Here is a 17,585-nt window from a genome sequence, read left to right on the forward strand (position 1 = left end):
TTTTCCAATCTAAATTGAGCCATAACATATATGTGACCGGCTGTTGCTTCGGGCTTTCAATAGTTCCAACTCCTGAGAAGATTAAGAACTGGAAAAGGAAGGGATGGTGTTCTGATAGACTGGGAGTTGTCTAGGCCAACTTGATATCATACCCGTTCTTATCTGGCTGATGAAAACATAAGGCGTCGAATTTCCTTGTTATATCAATCTAGGTCCCAGCATTTGGGCATGAGAAATAGACATACAGAAGGAATGTTCTCGGATAAGTGTCTTCAAGAGAAGTTTTGTATCGATATGGCCACTATAAAAATATATCATATATATGATGAATATCAGCAAATTAGGTGCTAAAATGCATTTAACCTCTGTTGAAAAGCATCTTATTGCATTCAACCTCTGACACAGCGCAGCCAACCTAGGGATTTTGTTAAAGTGCATATTTGGTTCTGGAGGTTGGGGATTCTAAGCAGCAACTAGAAAGTGCCAACAAGGCTTTTCTGTGGCCCACACACTGAGTAGCGGGTTCTGCCTTGGTAAGCTCAGGAGGACAAATATAATAAGATTGTTATTTTGAATAACATTGTACATGTTGTTGATATCACCACACATTGACATAGTTTGGATTTTTTTTTTTTTTTTAATATCAACTTGCTTTCTTGATAGTGCCTCCTCAGGAAGGCAGACTAGAAACTAATGGAGAGATCTTCTAATTAACCATGTCCTCATGTCACAGGAATCTGGTATATTATAAAGTACATTGCTGATCTCATGTGCCATCAGCTTTTACTTTTTAAATTTGATTTTTTTATTAATAATGTCCATAATTATAGAAAATAAACCATGGCAATTCCCTCCCTCCTCCCAACTTTTAATTTTAGAGTTAACAGGGCTGGAGAGATGGCTTAGCAGTTAAGGCATTTTCCTGAGATGCCTAAGAACTCTGGTTTGATTCCCCAAGACCCACGTGAAGCCATGCCTCTGGAGTTTGTTTGCAGTGGCTAGAGGCCCTGGTGTGCCCATTCTCTCTCTCTATTTCCCAGTCTCTCTCTCTCTCTCTCTCTCAAATAAGTAAATAAATTAGAGTTAACAGAAGAGGACATATAGAGATTATATCTGTTAAGGAAGTACTCAGTGATTGAAAACAACTAAATTATAGAATGTAGTCTCAGGGTGGCTTTGAACTCACGATGATCCTCCTACCTCTGCCTCCTGCATGCTGGGATTAAAGGTGTGCGCCACCATGTCCAGCTAGTATTCTTTATTTTAGTTGCCAGAGTACTGTAGACTTTAAAAATGTAATTTTAAAAATAATTGTAATTTATTTATTAGAGAGAGAGAGAATGGGTACACCAGGGCCTCTAGCCTTTGCAAATAAATTCCAGACACATGTGCCACCTTATACATCTGGCTTACGTGGTTACTTGGGAATCGAACCTGGGTCTTCAGGCTTCACAGGCATCTCTAAGCCATGTCTCCAGCTCTAATTATTTTTGATCTATGGTATTTGTAATCATCAAAGAGCAGAAATCTGATAGTAGTACTTCCTACCTTCTAGCTTACTGACGACAGTCATGACAATGCTCATTTTCATTCCTTGAAGGTTTACTCTGTGTGCTCTGTGCACACACTATAAGTGTACATACCACAGCCAGTGTGTCAAACCCTTTATCTTATGTGCACACTGTTTGTTAGTTCTCTTTAGAACACTACAGGAAAGAGCTCTGCATATGAAAAACCATGAAGTCCAAAGAGCTTCAGTAATAGGTGTGGGGTCACACAGTGGGAAAATGGTGCTGCAGTCATCTAACCTAGATGAGTATGAACCTTGAAGCAATGAAAGTCCAATAGAAACTACAATTCTTCGATAAGTATTCTGCTTCAAGTCCCGATTTGGAGCCTGATTCTGAGAGCTGAGCTGTGTCATGATTTATCCTCTACTATGTCAAAGGCTACATTTGTAATAAGCAAAACCACTCAAGCTGAATATAGAGGTTCCATTATTTCCCTGAAGCCAAAAGTATGTACTTAAAAATATTTTATTTATTTATTTTCAAGGAGGGAGAGAGAGAGAAAGAGTGAGAGAGAGAAAAAGAATGGGTGCACCAGGGCCTCTAGCTACTGTAAACGAACTCCAGATGCACGTGCCACTTTGTGCATGTGGCTTTCTGTGGGTCCTGGGGAATTGAATCCAGGTCGTTTGGCATTGCAAGCTTAAGTTAAGGCATTGCCTTAACTGCTGAGCCATCTCTCCAGCTCAAGAGTGTTTTTAAAGAGACACTTAATTTTTCCTTAAAAAGAAAAAAAAAAACAAACACCAATAACTCAAGGTTTTAAGAGCTCACTTCTCATCGTGTGGCCCTGTTCCAGTCACTGTTTTCAAACTAGCGCGTGGCCTGCTTGGCAGGGAAAAATTCCTCAGTCTCCAGTGGTGGTCCTGAATTGTTTGTTTTCTAGTAACTTTTGAGTTGCTAGACATGCACATTTCAACGTAAGCTTATCTACACCTGACAGCATCTCAGCTCCACATGCTCTCTTCATCTTCACGTCATACAGGTGATGTCACATGAATTACGTAGATCTTTTAAAACTCTGTTCATTTTAAATCAACTTCTTGGAGTTATGCCACCAGCAAAGCAGAACCCATCCTATGAGTCCTATGGAGTTACTGCTGTACCTTACGTTAGTGTGGTGCTTTGATTCAGGAGTCCCCCATGAGCTTAGGTGTTCTGAATGCTCGGTTCCCAGCTGATGGAGATTTGGGAATTAATGCCTCCTGGAGGCGGTGTGTTGTTGGGGGTGGGCTTATGGGTGTTATAGCCAGTTTCCCCATGCCAGTGTTTGGCACAATCTCCTGCTGTTGTTGTCCACCTGATGATGTTGGCCAGGGGGTGATGTCCATCCTTTGTTCATGCCATCATTTTCCCCTGCCATCATGGAGCAGCTTCCCCTTGAGTCTGTAAGCCAAAATAAACCCCATTTTTCCCACAAGCTGCTCTTGGTTGGGTGATTTCTGCCAGCAAAGCACATTCATAATAGCATCAAAGCCTCTGGTTTTTTGGGGTGTTTGAGTTCACTGTAAAGGTGAATGGTAGGCTCGATGCAGATAACCATGCTTGCCTGCCTGCCTTTCTTTCTTTTGAGGGTCTCATTCTAGGCCAGGCTGACCTGGAATTCATTCTGTAGCCCCAGGCTGGAAAAAAGGCATGTACCACCATGCCTGACCCACCACTATTAATTTACCAGAGTCGTTTTATTTATTACTTAAGTCTTTTAATTTATTTTTAAAAATATTTTTATTTGTTTATTTATTTGCAAGCAGAGAGAGAGATAGAAGAGAGACAGACAGAGAGAATGGGCACATGCAGCTCCTGCAAATGAACTTCAGAAGGATGTGCCACTTTGTGCATCTAGCTTTATGTGGGTATTGGGGAATCAAACCTGGGTTGTTAGGCTTTGTAGGCAAGTGTCTTAATGGCTGAGCCATCTGTCCAGCCCTATTATTTAGTGTTAAGATGGTCTTAAAGAGCTCTCCCATTTCATTGTCTTAAAAAATTTTTATTTTTATTTATTTGACAGAGAAAGAGGGAGAGAGAGATTGAGTGTGCCAGGGCCTCTAGCCACTGCAAACCAACTCCAGACGTGTGCGCCCCCTTGCGCATCTGGCTAACATGGGTCCTGGGGGATTGAACCTGGGTCCTTTGGCTTTTTAGGCAAATGCCTTAACCACTAGGCCATCCCTCCATCCCCTTCTTCATTATCTTATTTTCCAAAATGCACTGCTTGCGGAAACAGCTTTACTTTATATGGCAAGTGAGAAAAGAGATGACTCTTACGACTATTGTACGGTTTTCTCCTAACAAAGCTTGCCCCTTATCAATAAGGACAGTCTCTTGGCTGAGACGTTCATGACACTCTCCCTTGGACCAGCACTCCAGAGGATGGTTAGACTTCTCTCTCTCTTGCACAAACCGCCCTTTTCCCTAGGCGCCCGAGGCTATTTACCTTTACAAGCGTCCGGGGCCGAGAAGGGTCTCCGGAGGTCGCGGTAGAAGCCCGGCTTGCAGCGCTGGCAGTGCTGGCCCTCAGTGTGGTGTTGACAGTTATTGCAGACGCCGCCGCTGCGGTTCCCTGACGCCTCCCACGCGCGGATGTCGAAGTGACAGGTGTCCGCGTGGCCGTTGCACTTGCAGGCTGGGCGGAAGCAGCACAGGAGGCGCACAGGTGAGTACGGGGCAGCAGGTGCTCTCAGGACAAGCTCATTGTTAATTCTCAGTTCTAGTCAGCTGCTTCCACCGTGACAGAATACGGGTAAAAATAATATATAAATAGACCTATGTGGTGAATGCTAGCTTTTGCAAGCCCATTCACCTTGTTTCCTTCTGGGCTCAATAGGTTACCACAGCTTTATTTATTTATTTATTTATTTATTTTGAGGTAGGGTCTCGCTCTCGCCCAGGCTGACCTGGAATTCACTATGTAGTCTCAGGGTAGCTTTGAACTCATGATGATCCTCCTACCTCTGCCTCCCGAGTGCTGGGATTAAAGGCGTGCGCTACCACACCTGGCAGGCTACCACATTTTTAAAACTATTCATCCAGCATTCTCCTTTTCATTCTAGTTTTTTTTTTTTTTTGTTGTTGTTATTATTATTGTTTGTTTTTCAAGAGAGGACACTCTAGCTCACGCTGACCTGAAATTCACAATGCAGTCTCAGGCTGGCCTTAAACTCACAGCAATCTCCTACCTCTGCCTCCTAAGTGCTGGGATTAAAGGTATGTGTCACCCCCTTCCCAACCCCAGTCAGTTTTTTTTTTTTTTTAAGTGTTAAGATATGCATGAGGGTCACCAAACTTAAGAGATGTCTATTCAGATAGAAATGTTCTGGTTATCTTATCAACTGGGCTTGAAATTTATTTTAGAAACTATTTGAGTGTTGTTTTTTTTTTTCCCCCTTCCTTCTTTGATGGTAAGACTTTACCATTTCCATTCCCATTACTTCCCAAGGGTCATCACATTGGTGTCCGGATTTTACTAAGAAAAGTGAAGACTGTTGGCATTATTTGACGATGTATACCATTGATGCAAACTAGAATTCATGCTCAGACGTGAGCCTGGAAGGAAACTTCTAGTAGACAGTGGACAAAGCTTAGATGCTCAGTAACTACAGACTTTTTGTGGTACTGCAGACTGAAGCTAGGGCCTCACCCGTGCTGGGCAGGCACTCTACCACTAATTATACACCCAGCCTTCTTTTTATTTTGAATCAGGGTCTCACTGAACTAGCCTTTAACCTGGGATCTTCCTGCCTCAGCCTCCCAAGTAACAACTGAGGTTAAAGGCCTGAGCCACCAGGACTGACCAGAGTTACCTTTCATGAAAAACCACTCCTCGGCTGTTGTCATTTTGGTGACTGTAAAGATTCCTACAGGAACTTCGATTTCCTTATAGAAGAGACCTACATTGTGAAACTTAATCTCAATGGCATTTCTAAGCTCATCAGTCAATTGCATCAAGTGACACTTCTCTGTGTCTATGTGCATTTAGATATCAGTGGGTTTCCATGGAAAAGACTTGAACGGCACTCTAGGAATTTCGGAGAAATTCTTTAGACTCTCTTGATGAGTGATTTAAAATGAGAATCCAGACATTTTCGTGGAAATCAACTGTATTTGAAATGTTTGTGCTATTGTTTTTCATGGTTTCCTTGATATGTCATATTTTGTCCAGTTCATATTTTTAAAAAGCATAAGATAATTTGAGATTAATGCTTCCAGGAAATCCTTTACATTTCCTAGAAACAAAATAAATCAGTTATGAGTCCAGATTATGTCTGGGAAGAAATTTCATATAACTTTACCCAAGGTACTTTGTCTTTAAATCCTTGTACCACAGGGGCTGGGAGGATAGTATTATGAGCATGTGAATTTCTCTGCATATTTGAAACTGAAAATAAAAATAAAATAGTTCCTGTTCCCATGTCTTTTACTTTCCTATCTAATCTCCAACCTCAAACTCAAAGTTAGTCTTAGTAAAGCAACCTCATTCTTGTCCTAACCGATTTAGTTTCAAATGCGATCCACTACCGCAAGAGTCGTAAGTGAGAAGAATGTATTATGATAACATGGAAAAACAGCCCTGGAGTCCGAAGACCTGGGATCAAGTCCCAACTCATTCATTTACTAACTTTGGCAAGACATCTAATCTTCCTGAGCCTCAGTTTCCCGATTTCTAAAATGAGAGTACGCCACCTGCTTTTATTGGGTTGTTTTGAGAGCTGAATTCAAAATAGTGATTTTCATGGTTATAGGTCAATGTCTCAGCTATGACAGCCACTGTACACGGCAGTCCTCAGCCTGCTCACGTTCACATCATGTCTCGCTCTCAAGGAGTGCTTCCAGGGCTCACAGCACGTCCAAGCAAACAGGCCACACAGTCTTGGCCACTCAGTCCTGTTGGCAGCTTTGTGAGCTCGCTGTTTCCAATGGCTGAAGTCATGCTGGGCAGTGATATGGGCTGCATTTGTGTATGGTGTCTGTCACCCACCCACTTTATGCTGTGCTCCTGGAGATAACGGGGACCCCACAGATAGGTTTATTTTGCAAGAAGGCTTCTGGGTGGTGAGGGCTGGTTACTTACTTCTGCACTCGTTAGGAGCCCCTGTTGTGCCATCGGCTGCCTCCCAGGGCCGGTCATTGTATAAGGGCGCACAGTGCTGGCAGTGGCTGCCCGCCGTGTTGTGTTTACACATACACTTCCCATGGACCTACAAATAACATTAAGTAAGAGCCGTGAGCACAGGTGACCCCGGGGACAACATTCCGCCCCCAGTCTCACCACGTCGGTTGCCTTGAGCCGCCCACATTCACTCGCTGCTTTTTTTTTTTTTTAAGAAGCTAGCATGAGGAGAAATTCTTGAGTTTGTCTTGTGCTTAACTCAAAAGAAGAGGCAATTATTTTTTCTTTACTATAAAATATATGACCCCAAAGAACAAAGAATTCTGAGATACTGGCTAAGCATTTGAATCAATTTGTACTATCCTTAATTATTAAATTCTTTACACAAAATAATTCATATTTGCTATAGAAAGTTTAGAAACCTATCACCTCTCGTCACAGAAAAATAATGTTAGCATTTGATATTTCTAGTGCCTTAAAATTCAGTTAAAGACTATTTCCATTTGCTGTATTGATATCTGTGTGTTTTGCTTAATATTTTTATATTTAACACATTCTCTGGTATCAACTAACTTATTTGACCAATCATATGCTTTATTTTTACTTAGATTAAAAAATTTTTTTTTCATTTTTTGAGGTAGGGTCTCACTCTAGCCGAGGCTGACTTGAAATTCACTCTGTAGTCTCAAGGTGGCCTTGAGTTTATAGTGATCTTCCTACCTCTGCCTCCCAAGTGCTGAGATTAAAGGTGTGTGCCACCACACCAGACTTAATTTTTTTTATATATTGTATTTAGTGCTAACATAAATATCCTTTTAGATAAATTTTCTTTAGATAAATTTTCTTTAGATAAATTTTCTGGAAGTAAAAATGAAGGGTCAAGGACTGGAGATATGGCTTAACAGTTAAGCACTTGCTTATGAAGCCTAAGGATCCCGGTTCAAGGCTTGATTCCCCAGGACCCATGTTAGCCAGATGCATAAGGGGGTGCACGTATCTGGAGTTCGTTTTCAGTGGCTGGAGGCCCTGGAGCACCCATTCTCTCTCTCTCTCTCTGTCACTTTCAACATAAATAAATAAAAATTTTTAAAAATGAAGTGTCAAAATAAATATATTGTTAAGTCTCTAAATGTACTTTGTTATGATGACTGGATATTGTATTTTGAATACTTGACTTCTTGAAGGTTTTAAAAAATAATATTTGTCACAGAAAATAAATACTTCAGTAGAATTCTTACGGGACTGAGGAATATTCTTTTTGCTTTATTTCACTGATATTTTAAAAAAATAGTATTTTGGACCAGAAGAAATACCTTCTAGTGAGTAAGAATTATGAAGGACTCCAGTATCTAAATTCATTTATTGGTACTGATACTGTCATGACTGTAGAGAAGAAATTTTGTAAAGCAGCTCAGAATGGGGTTCACATATGTAGACCTGTAAGTTTGTTTTCTTGAAAAATAATGCCCAAAATAACTTAGCATGAAGATAACAAATTATATCAGCCAGTGAACAAATATGTCATGAGTATCTAGAAGGGAAAATCACTATGCCAGGGAACGTTTGGCATGAAAAGCATTGTTTGTCGTTAAGGATATGGTAACAATTGAAGAAAAGGTAACAAGTAAACAAGACAAATGAATGCCTAAGAAGCAAAATGACGTTGACATTCAAAAGATGCTGAACTGACCACGGGTGACTGTTAAGAAAGGCTTGAGGGCTGGAGAGATGGCTTAGTGGTTAAGCGCTTGCCTGTGAAGCCTAAGGACCCCGGTTCGAGGCTCGGTTTCCCAGCACCCACGTTAGCCAGATGCACAAGGGGGCGCACGCGTCTGGAGTTCGTTTGCAGAGGCTGGAAGCCCTGGCGCGCCCATTCTCCCTCTCCCTCTATCTGTCTTTCTCTCTGTGTCTGTCGCTCTCAATTAAATAAATTAAAAAAAGAAAAAAAAAAAAAAAAGAAAGGCTTGATGGGAGCAGGGCATTTAAGCTGGTTCTTGACAGATGGGCAGCATTTCTAACAAGTCCAAGGGAAGGAACTTTGCACGCAGTGGAAACAAAGTTAACCAAGAGTGAGGAAAGTCTATGAGCAGACTTTTTTTTTCAGTGTGTTTAAAAGAAGCACACTGGAAATAGCCATGCCTATACATTCAGGTACTTACTGCTTGGTGTATGGCAAGAAGTAAGTTGCCATTGCATCTAGGACATAATTTCTTTTCATAACTTCCTAGCATAAATATTTCTATCCAGGCCCTCTGGAAATGAGTATTTTTTTTTATTAGATTTTTGTTTTATTGTTATGTATTTATTTGAGAGTGACAGACAGAGAGAGAAAAAGGCAGATAGGTAGAGAGAGAATGGGCATGCCAGGGCCTCCAGCCACTGCAAACGACCTCCAGACGCATGCACCACCTTGTGCATCTGGCTCACATAGGTCCTGGGGAATCAAGCCTTGAACCTGGGTCCTTAAGCATCACAGGCAAGCACTTAACCACTTACGAATCTCTTCAGCCCATGAGTGAGTATTTGTAACTGTTATGAGTATTATGTCCACATAATGTTCAAGTCCAGGAATTTTACATATGAAGCTTAGAGGCTAAGCTATATATCTGTATATACAGTATGTGATATGGCAATGTTTCAATTCTACTACTTTTACTAAATCTTTATTTGGCATTGTCAATTCTACTACTTTTACTAAATCTTTATTTGGCATTCCTTCTCAACATGAACAAACAGAAAGTCTTTTTTAATATTTTATTTTTATTTATTTACTTATTAGACAGCAAAAGAGAGGGAGGGAGTAAGGGAGAGAAAGAGAGAGAGAGAGAGAGAGAGAAAGAAAGAGAAAGAGAAAGAGAAAGAGAGAGAGAGAATGGGCATGCCAGGGCCTCCAGTCACTGCAAACAAACTCCAGACGTGTGCACCCCCTTGGGCATCTGGCTAACGTGAGTCCTGGGGAATCAAATGTGGGTCCTTTGGCTTTGTAGGCAAATGCCTTAACCACTAAGCCACCTCTCCAGCCCCAAACAGGAAGTCTTATGAGATACTTTTATACAGTAAGTCTCTTTTGGAGCTCTCAGGGAAAACTAATGCTTCATTGTTTGACTTCAAACAAAATGGAGCCTTTGGAAAAAAACGACTACAGGAAAGTTTTCAAATGTTGAGGTGGTCAGTAAAGTGAAGGCATATGCTACTATTAGAAGTAGTACAATGGAAGCAGTGTTATAATTATCTAAATCTCATGCATAAAAAGCAAACAACAAGCAAAACATATGTACAAGATACATATGAATAACTAGAGTCTTATCAAAGACTCTGAGGCACTCTCCTCTATCGCTGCTGCTGAAGGGAGGATAGCAGAGGATTGTCCAAGGTGGCTTGAGGGAACAGGTTAAGGAATATGAAGTAAATCTGAGAAAAAGTCATTAAGTGTTATCTGGACAGAATTTCTAAGAGGTGTCCCTGAGCCTGGGTCTTGAAAGCTACACAGGCTTTTCGCTAAAGAGGGAAGGCTAGAAGGTAAGAACTCTAAAGGAATGGGCAAGGAGCAGTCAATAAATAAACCAGAGATATGTATCACAGAGGTATATTTGGTCTAGATCACAGAATACACCCAACCTGAGCTTAAAGAGACTGACATTTGTTCTGCACAAAATGTAGATCCATTAAAAACTCATTTATTTATTTATTTTGGTTTTCCAAGGTAGGGTTTCACTCTAGCCCAGGCTGACCTGGAATTCACTATGCAGTCTCAGGGTGACCTCGAACTAATTGTGATCCTCCTACTTCTGTCTCCTGAGTGCTGGGATTAAAGGCATGCGCCACCACGCCGGGCATATTTTTTTGTTTATTTAAATGTGTGTGTGCATGTATATGGGCACACTTTTGCCATGGCATGCATGTGGATGTCAGCAGACTTGTCTGTACTCCACCTTCTTTGAAGCAGGGTCTCTTGCCACTGAAAATGAGTTTAGCCCATGAACAGCTTCATATGGGTACTGGGGAATTAAACCCTGGGCTAGAAGGCTTTACGAGCAAGCGCCTTTAACCATTGAGCAATATCCTGAGCCCTCAAAGTTTTCTGAGTCAGGAAATAACTGGAAAGTCTATTAACCAGACTTTCTTTTCTTCACTTGAAAGAAAACTTCTTCCTTCTTCTTTCCTTCTTGTCTATCCCATTTTCTCTTCCCCTTCCTCTTTTGTTGTTTCTTTCCTACCTTACTCTCTACCCTTATGCTTTCCAACAGTGAGCGGCACCCACACGCATTTTCTGATTACGTGCAGAATATTAAAATGTTTATTATTATTATTTTGTAGGGTTTAAAAAATACTTTATTATTATTTATTTGAAAGAGAGAGAGAGAGAGAATAGGTGCACCAGGGCATCCAGCCACTGCAGATGATACTCCAGACACATGTGCTACCTTGTGCATCTGGCTTGCATGGGTCCTGGAGAATTGAACCTGGGTCCTTTAGCTTTGCAGACAAGCGCCTTAACAGCTAAGCCATCTCTCTAGTCTCTTGTTTATTATTATTTATTACACTTTTGCATCATTCTTACTTTTATACATCTATTTATTGAGGATTAAATGAAGATAGATATCAGTACTAGGGAGGCAGAGGTGTGAGGATCACCATGCATTTGAGGCCACCCTGAGACCTACATAGTGAGTTCCAGGACAACCTGGGTTAGAGCAAAACTCTATCTCAAAAAAGAAAAAAGAAAGAAAGATAGACAGATAGATAGATGATACAAGGCACTACTAGTTTTCTTTAGAGGAACTCAACCATTGCCAAAAGTCCAGTTTATCAGATTTCATCTTGGAATGCCTAAGGCCTACATGTAATTCCACCCAAGTCATAAGGTCAACCTGTCCTACAGATTCCAGGCCTCAGGAGGTCACAGACGTTTGGGGTAACCTTATGAAACATTCACATGGATCACAAGGTAACGGTGGACAGGTCAGTCCCTCTGGAGGAAGGATTTCAGAGCATTCTCTTGCTTCCACATACCAAGGATTGAGATGGACCTCCCAGGGACTGGAAGATGCTAGCCCAGCAGATTTTTCCACACAGAGAAAAATTCAAGGAGTTGTCATATTGAAAATTACCAAAAATAGCTGTAAATCATTACCTAGGCAGTTTGAAACAAGAAATCCTTCCTCAGCGATACAACTATTTCTGTTCAAGCTTGAAAGATCACCCACTATTTGATGCTTGTGAAAAATGTGCAAGGAAAACTAGGTCTTCATTGGAAAACAAACACATGGAAAAAAGTGAAACATAGCTTTATTTGGTTCATAAACATGAACTAGGTAAACAGGAAAAAAAAAAAAAAAAGGGAGGGGGGTTATGCACTTAAGACTTCATTGAAGTACAATGAAGTTGAGTAACTGGAAAATAAAGCATGTGTGTCAATGACCAAACTACAACTTCTAATTATCCAAGAGGTGTTTTGGATGTTACATGAGTTTCAGAAAACCCTATCTTAACACTAAGAATACTTTTCACCTTTGATGTCAGATGGTTTCATAGTCATATGAGTTGAGCTTTTGTTATTAATATTAAACTATTTGCTAGTCATTTTAGCATATTTATTTCCTAGGAAGGGACTCATACAAACTTTGAGCAAGTAATTCAAAATGTTACTGGAACAATGTGTTCATTATGAGCTATGCAGTTTTGTAATAATGATTACTATTAAAACCAAATATATAGAGAAGAGAAAATATTTCTTTGTATTTGAAGCTACAGACATAGGATTTTTAAGGGTGTGTGGGGAATAAGATGAGGAAATGAGGATCTTTTCAGTTCATCATTAGAAAATATATAAGCCTTGCCTGGGTGTCTTTTTAATAAATAAATGAATTTATTGTTATTACTATTCATTTTGGCTTTCAGTAGCAAGCTAGCATGGTGGCTGAGGAAATTGGCTGTGTCAGGAGGTCATAGGAATCTGGTCACTGTTACTGCCAAGCATCTGGGATGAATAGTCACTGATGATGTTGTAGAATAATTACAGAGAAGATGGAGGATTGCCTTAGAAAATCTTTACTTTTTTATTTTAAACATTTTATTTATTTATTTGCAACCAGAGAGGGATAGAGAGAGAGAGAGAGAGAGAGAGAGAGAGAGAGAGAGAGAGAGGAGAGAGAGAGAGAGGGGGGCTAGAGACAAAGAGAGAATGGGTGTGCCAAGGCCTCTTGCCACTACAAAAGAACTGTAGATGCATGCTCCATTTTGTGCATCTGGCATTAGGTGGGTAACGGGGGATTGAACCCAGGCTGGTAGGCTTTGTAAGCAAGTACCTTGAACCACTGAGCCATCTCCCCAGCCCAGCTAGACAATCTAGAGAATTTTCATCTTCTTTCTTTCTTCCTTTCTTTCCTTCCTTCCTTCCTTCCTTCCTTCCTTTCTTTTTTAAGTAATGTAATTTCAAGATCTGCTTCTATGTGCTATGAATAGCAGGCAACTGCCCATCATCCTTTTGAGTTACCAAAGGACGTAAATAATAGATAGTTGGGTTCTATTGCTTCCTTACCAATACAGAATGTTTCTAGAACCAACTGAAGTGACACAAGGGGAAATCATGAAAATATTTTTTCTTTCTTGCCCAATGTGGCACAAATGGAAAAGTCAACAAGCTTTAGCTTTCTCTGAAGATGGACTTCCATGTGTCTATGCTGGTTATAATTAAACTAAGCTCTCCTCTTTCTCTTCTTCCTTCCTTTCTTCCTCTCTTCTTTCCTTCCCTCCTTTCTTTCTTTATTCAAGGTAGGGTTTCACTCGAGTCCAGGATGACCTGGAATTTACTATGTAGTCTCAGGGTGCCCTCGAACTTACAGTGATCCTCCTACCTCTGCCTCCCAAGTGCTGGGACTAAAGGCATGTGCCACCATGCCTGGCTCTCTCCTCTTTCTTATTTCCCTCTCTGCTTTCTTCCTCTACTTCATGGTTCCCATTTCTGTGGTTAAAGTGATCTTAGACTATTAGTCTGGCTCTTTCTCCCCAGTAAATATGTACTTTATCATCCAGTGATGATGTCCCCACAGACATTTACCACAATGAAATTTCAAAGCAGAAAATCAAGAGGGTTATGCTTGGATGGACTCATACTAAATTATTTTTGGAATATCTGCAAAATTTGCTTCCCCATTGCTTTCTGAGAAAGAAGGTACAACTATTATTTCAGTTTCTTGTTCAAGTCCAATTGAAAAGAATAATGAAATTTAGTGAAAGACAAAGATTGATTTTTATGGCTTTGTAGTCAGATTCTTGAACTTCATAAATTGAGTAATTTCCTTGTATCATTGTGCCATGGCCATTTATGACTTTATTTTCATCTATTGCCAAACCACTTTGAATTCCAATAGGAAATGAATATTCTGTCACAGCATTATAGAAACTTAAAATAAAGTTTGTGATGTTTGTGGGTCTGGCAGAATGGCTCCACAGTGAAGGCATTTGTCTGCAAAGCCTAACAACCTGGGGCTCCACTTCCCAGTGCCCACATAAAGCCAGATGCACAAAGTTGCACATGCATTTGGAGTTCATTTGTAGCGGCTAGAGGCCCCGGCATGTCCATTCTCTCTCTTTCCTTGCAAGTAAATAAATAAATATTCAAAAGAAATATTTGTGTTAACCTATCTTGATCTCACTCTCCATCAGAAAATCTGTTTTTCTTTTTTCAGAAAGCAGCGAGAACCAAGGACAACCAAGATCTATCAACAAGACAAAATAGAGAGCTGACTCCCTGTCAGGAGAGGACCCACTCTTCACACAGCAGCCAGGGCCCAGGTGAAACCACAGAGGAATTGGTGGGATGGGCAAGAGCGCTGCTGCCCCGGGAGCCTGACCACCTGCTGCGGAGATGGACACAGACACTGAGGACACTCAAAACGTGCCAAGGCAGAAATCCAGAAGCTGCTGAGAGCTCAACACTAAAGTAGACTTAAAACACACCCACCACGGCTCGGGGAATTTGGGGGGAAGAGGGGACAGAAAGATTGTAAGAGCCACAGGGTGGGGGGGAATATCCAGGGACATTGTCCCCCTCCCCACCACCACAATGACTGACTGCTACTCTTACAACTAATAACCCACAAGTCCATGGTGAATACCAGCAATCCCACTAGGGAGGGCCATCAGCCGAGTGGGGACAGGGAGGAGAGACATGACGGTACTACCATATGAATGATTTAGTAAAGAAATGCTGTACGGAAACTTAAGACCAAACGCAAAGGCAAAAACTAATTAATTTCTAAGGAGATAGTATGCCCCTTTTAGAGAAAAGGATTAACTTCTAAAAGAATGAACTTCTTATGTATGAAAGAGATAAATTCTAATAGCAGGCTAGCCTGTTAGAACCTGTTCTTCTTATGCAGGACAAAACCACGCACCACAATGATACAATGGCGTCTGAATAGAGAGTGTGGGGAGGAAAACATGCCTGCTATTAACCAATAAAATATGCCCTCACCTGTTCAAGGTTTGCATGTTTTAATCTAAAAGAAGAAGCAAGAGTGATGTGGTGAAGATGAAACCAAGCAATTCAGCTTGATGAAAGGGAGCCTCGAAACAGAAAACAGACTGGAGTTTGAGGGTTCCACATCTTTGCCTATAATCGACAGGAAGAATGCAAGCAAAAATGTAGAGTTTTGTGACTTATCCTTTGGTCACTACTGGAACACTCGAGAAAACAGCTCACATCAGAGAGCCTGGGCAATGCAGCTAGGTGGAGGACAAAAGCAGTGATGATTACAGAATGAAAACTAGCTAGTATTTAAGGGACTTCCTCCCAGCTGGCCTGCACTGTCAAATGCTGCTTGGAGGGATGCATTCTTTTAACTTTAATGGTGTCTCGGGCCCAGGAGCAAATTACAAAAAATTACACTTACCTTCAGGAGGGGCATATCTTTAACTTAATAGCAAAAGCTCTATCAGCAAACATTATAGATTATCTGCTCTAAATTCTACAGCTAGATTCAGACTTGCTTAGAGGAGGAAGGGACTTCCTGGAGAGATGGAAAGGAATGTCTTGAGGGGAGAGGAAAGGAGCCAAAGACAAACTTTGCCGATTTCACTAATTTGCCAAGATTCGGCCTTGACTGACAGATCTGGAAAAACAGCATGAATGGAGCCAATGCAAATTTCTTAAGAAAACTTTAAGCATTTAGTGCTCTGTATGAGACTCAACTGCTTATCTGTCTCTTTCCACTAGATTACATATTCTTGTGGGGAAGAAAGAGTGGCTTCGATTCTTTTGAATTCCCAGTAACTGACTATGCAATGGTTTCCAATAAATATGTGCTATTTTTTTTTTTATTCAATGGATATATATATATTTAGTGGGATGCTGAGGATTTTAGCCACTGGTTCCCATTCGAAAATGTTGCTGAGTGACCTGAGTTAGTTATACATTTTGAAGTGAGAACAAGAGCCTTTCAACTATTTATCACATTCTCTTTGTCCGGAATACTTTCTGATTGGCTCATACCTGATGGCATTGGGAGGTCTATACTAGGTCCAAGGAACATGGGTCTGTCATGGGGATGACAGGTAATGGCAACAGCCACAATAGTAAGATGGCCCTTACAATGTGCCATTCACTATCCTAGCATTGTCTACATATGCATTTGATTTACACAGAAACCTTATAAGGTAAGCCTAATTATTATGGCTCACTCTCACATAATTAGCAAATTGAGGCACAAAGGGTTTAATCTGCCCAAAGATTGCAAACTCTCAGAGTGGTAGAATGACTTGAATTCTAGCAATCTAGCTCCAGAGTCCTCAAATTCACTCCTTACCTATCCTTTTATAAGACTGGGAGAATAGATGTTGAGGGATCCACTCTGACCAAATCTCTTCAAGGTGATCTTTAAGTGAAGTCCCAAACCAATGTGTCCTTTAAGAGACTGGTTTAGACTCACAGAGAAGCCAGGCAGTTTGGAAGGTAGCTGCACACAGGAAAAACAGCCTGTTTCCTACACCTGGCCCAAATAAGTGGAGAGCAAGTCGGGATAGAGGATGATTTAAGAAGCTCATTGGTTCCATGCACAACCTTTCTATCTGTGCGCTGAAAACTCTGGTGCCTTCTAGGGGAGTTTCGAGGCCACGACGAGAATAACACACCATTGGGTAAATTGAGAGCTGATGACAAGAACATAAAGGAAGTACAAGGAACGATTTGTTCTTGGTGGCCAGCACCTCCTTCATGCTGCTCGTTGTCCCCAGTGCATACTGTCTGGGCAGCGACAGTAGCATGGTGCAGGTGATGACCTTGACAAGCCAGCCTTAATGAGGGTCTGACGAACAGAAAATGGGTCACTGTGCAAGCCAGATCCTTCAGGTCAACTGTTACATGGAGAGGGCTGGCTCAGTTTTATTTTTGGTTGTGCAAAATTATGTATGCCTCACACCTTTGATTTATTCAAGTGAAAGCTTTCCTGTTTCAGATGCAAGAACTTACTACAAAAATAAGGAGTTGAAGGGGTACTCAGAAATGGGTGCACGTGCACGCACACACTTCCAAATGCTGTAACTGCTATGTCTTCTGTCTTCCAAATTGCAGGCGTTGATTTTAACATTGCTTAAATTGTGACTTAACATCCCTTTTGCAGTGAAGGCAGCAACTGTTCCAGGGTGGAGAAAAGCATGTCTTTGGCTTTTCAAATAAACTCAGTAAACACACACCCACATACACACATATTCAGCAATATATATATATATATATATATAATTTAGTGCTGGGGATACAATTCAGGGCCTTGTACATGGTAGGTAAATATTCTACCAGTGAGATATATCTTCAGCCTCCAAAATATTACTAAAATAATCCCACTTAGAAAGCTAAATGAGGGCTAGAGAGATGGCTTAGCTGTTAAGGTGCTTACCTGCAAAGCCAAAGA

The 17,585-nt window shown here is 41.0% G+C and overlaps 1 protein-coding gene across 4 annotated transcripts in view; it reads right to left on the minus strand.

Annotated features, from left to right (window-relative positions):
• The window catches only part of Ntn4 (netrin 4), a 118,363-nt gene that overhangs the window by 39,676 nt on the left and 61,102 nt on the right, over positions 1-17,585 (minus strand). For all 4 annotated transcript variants that reach the window (XM_045153308.1, XM_045153307.1, XM_004650190.2 and 1 more), the window contains exons 4-5: positions 6,637-6,763; positions 4,003-4,191 (exon numbers count right to left, since the gene is read on the minus strand). In XM_045153308.1, the coding sequence (XP_045009243.1) occupies positions 4,003-4,191; positions 6,637-6,763 (316 nt within the window). The remainder of the gene's footprint in view (positions 1-4,002; positions 4,192-6,636; positions 6,764-17,585) is intronic.

This window comes from Jaculus jaculus, chromosome 6 (genome assembly GCF_020740685.1).
Source record: "Jaculus jaculus isolate mJacJac1 chromosome 6, mJacJac1.mat.Y.cur, whole genome shotgun sequence".
Classification (NCBI taxonomy): domain Eukaryota; kingdom Metazoa; phylum Chordata; class Mammalia; order Rodentia; family Dipodidae; genus Jaculus; species Jaculus jaculus.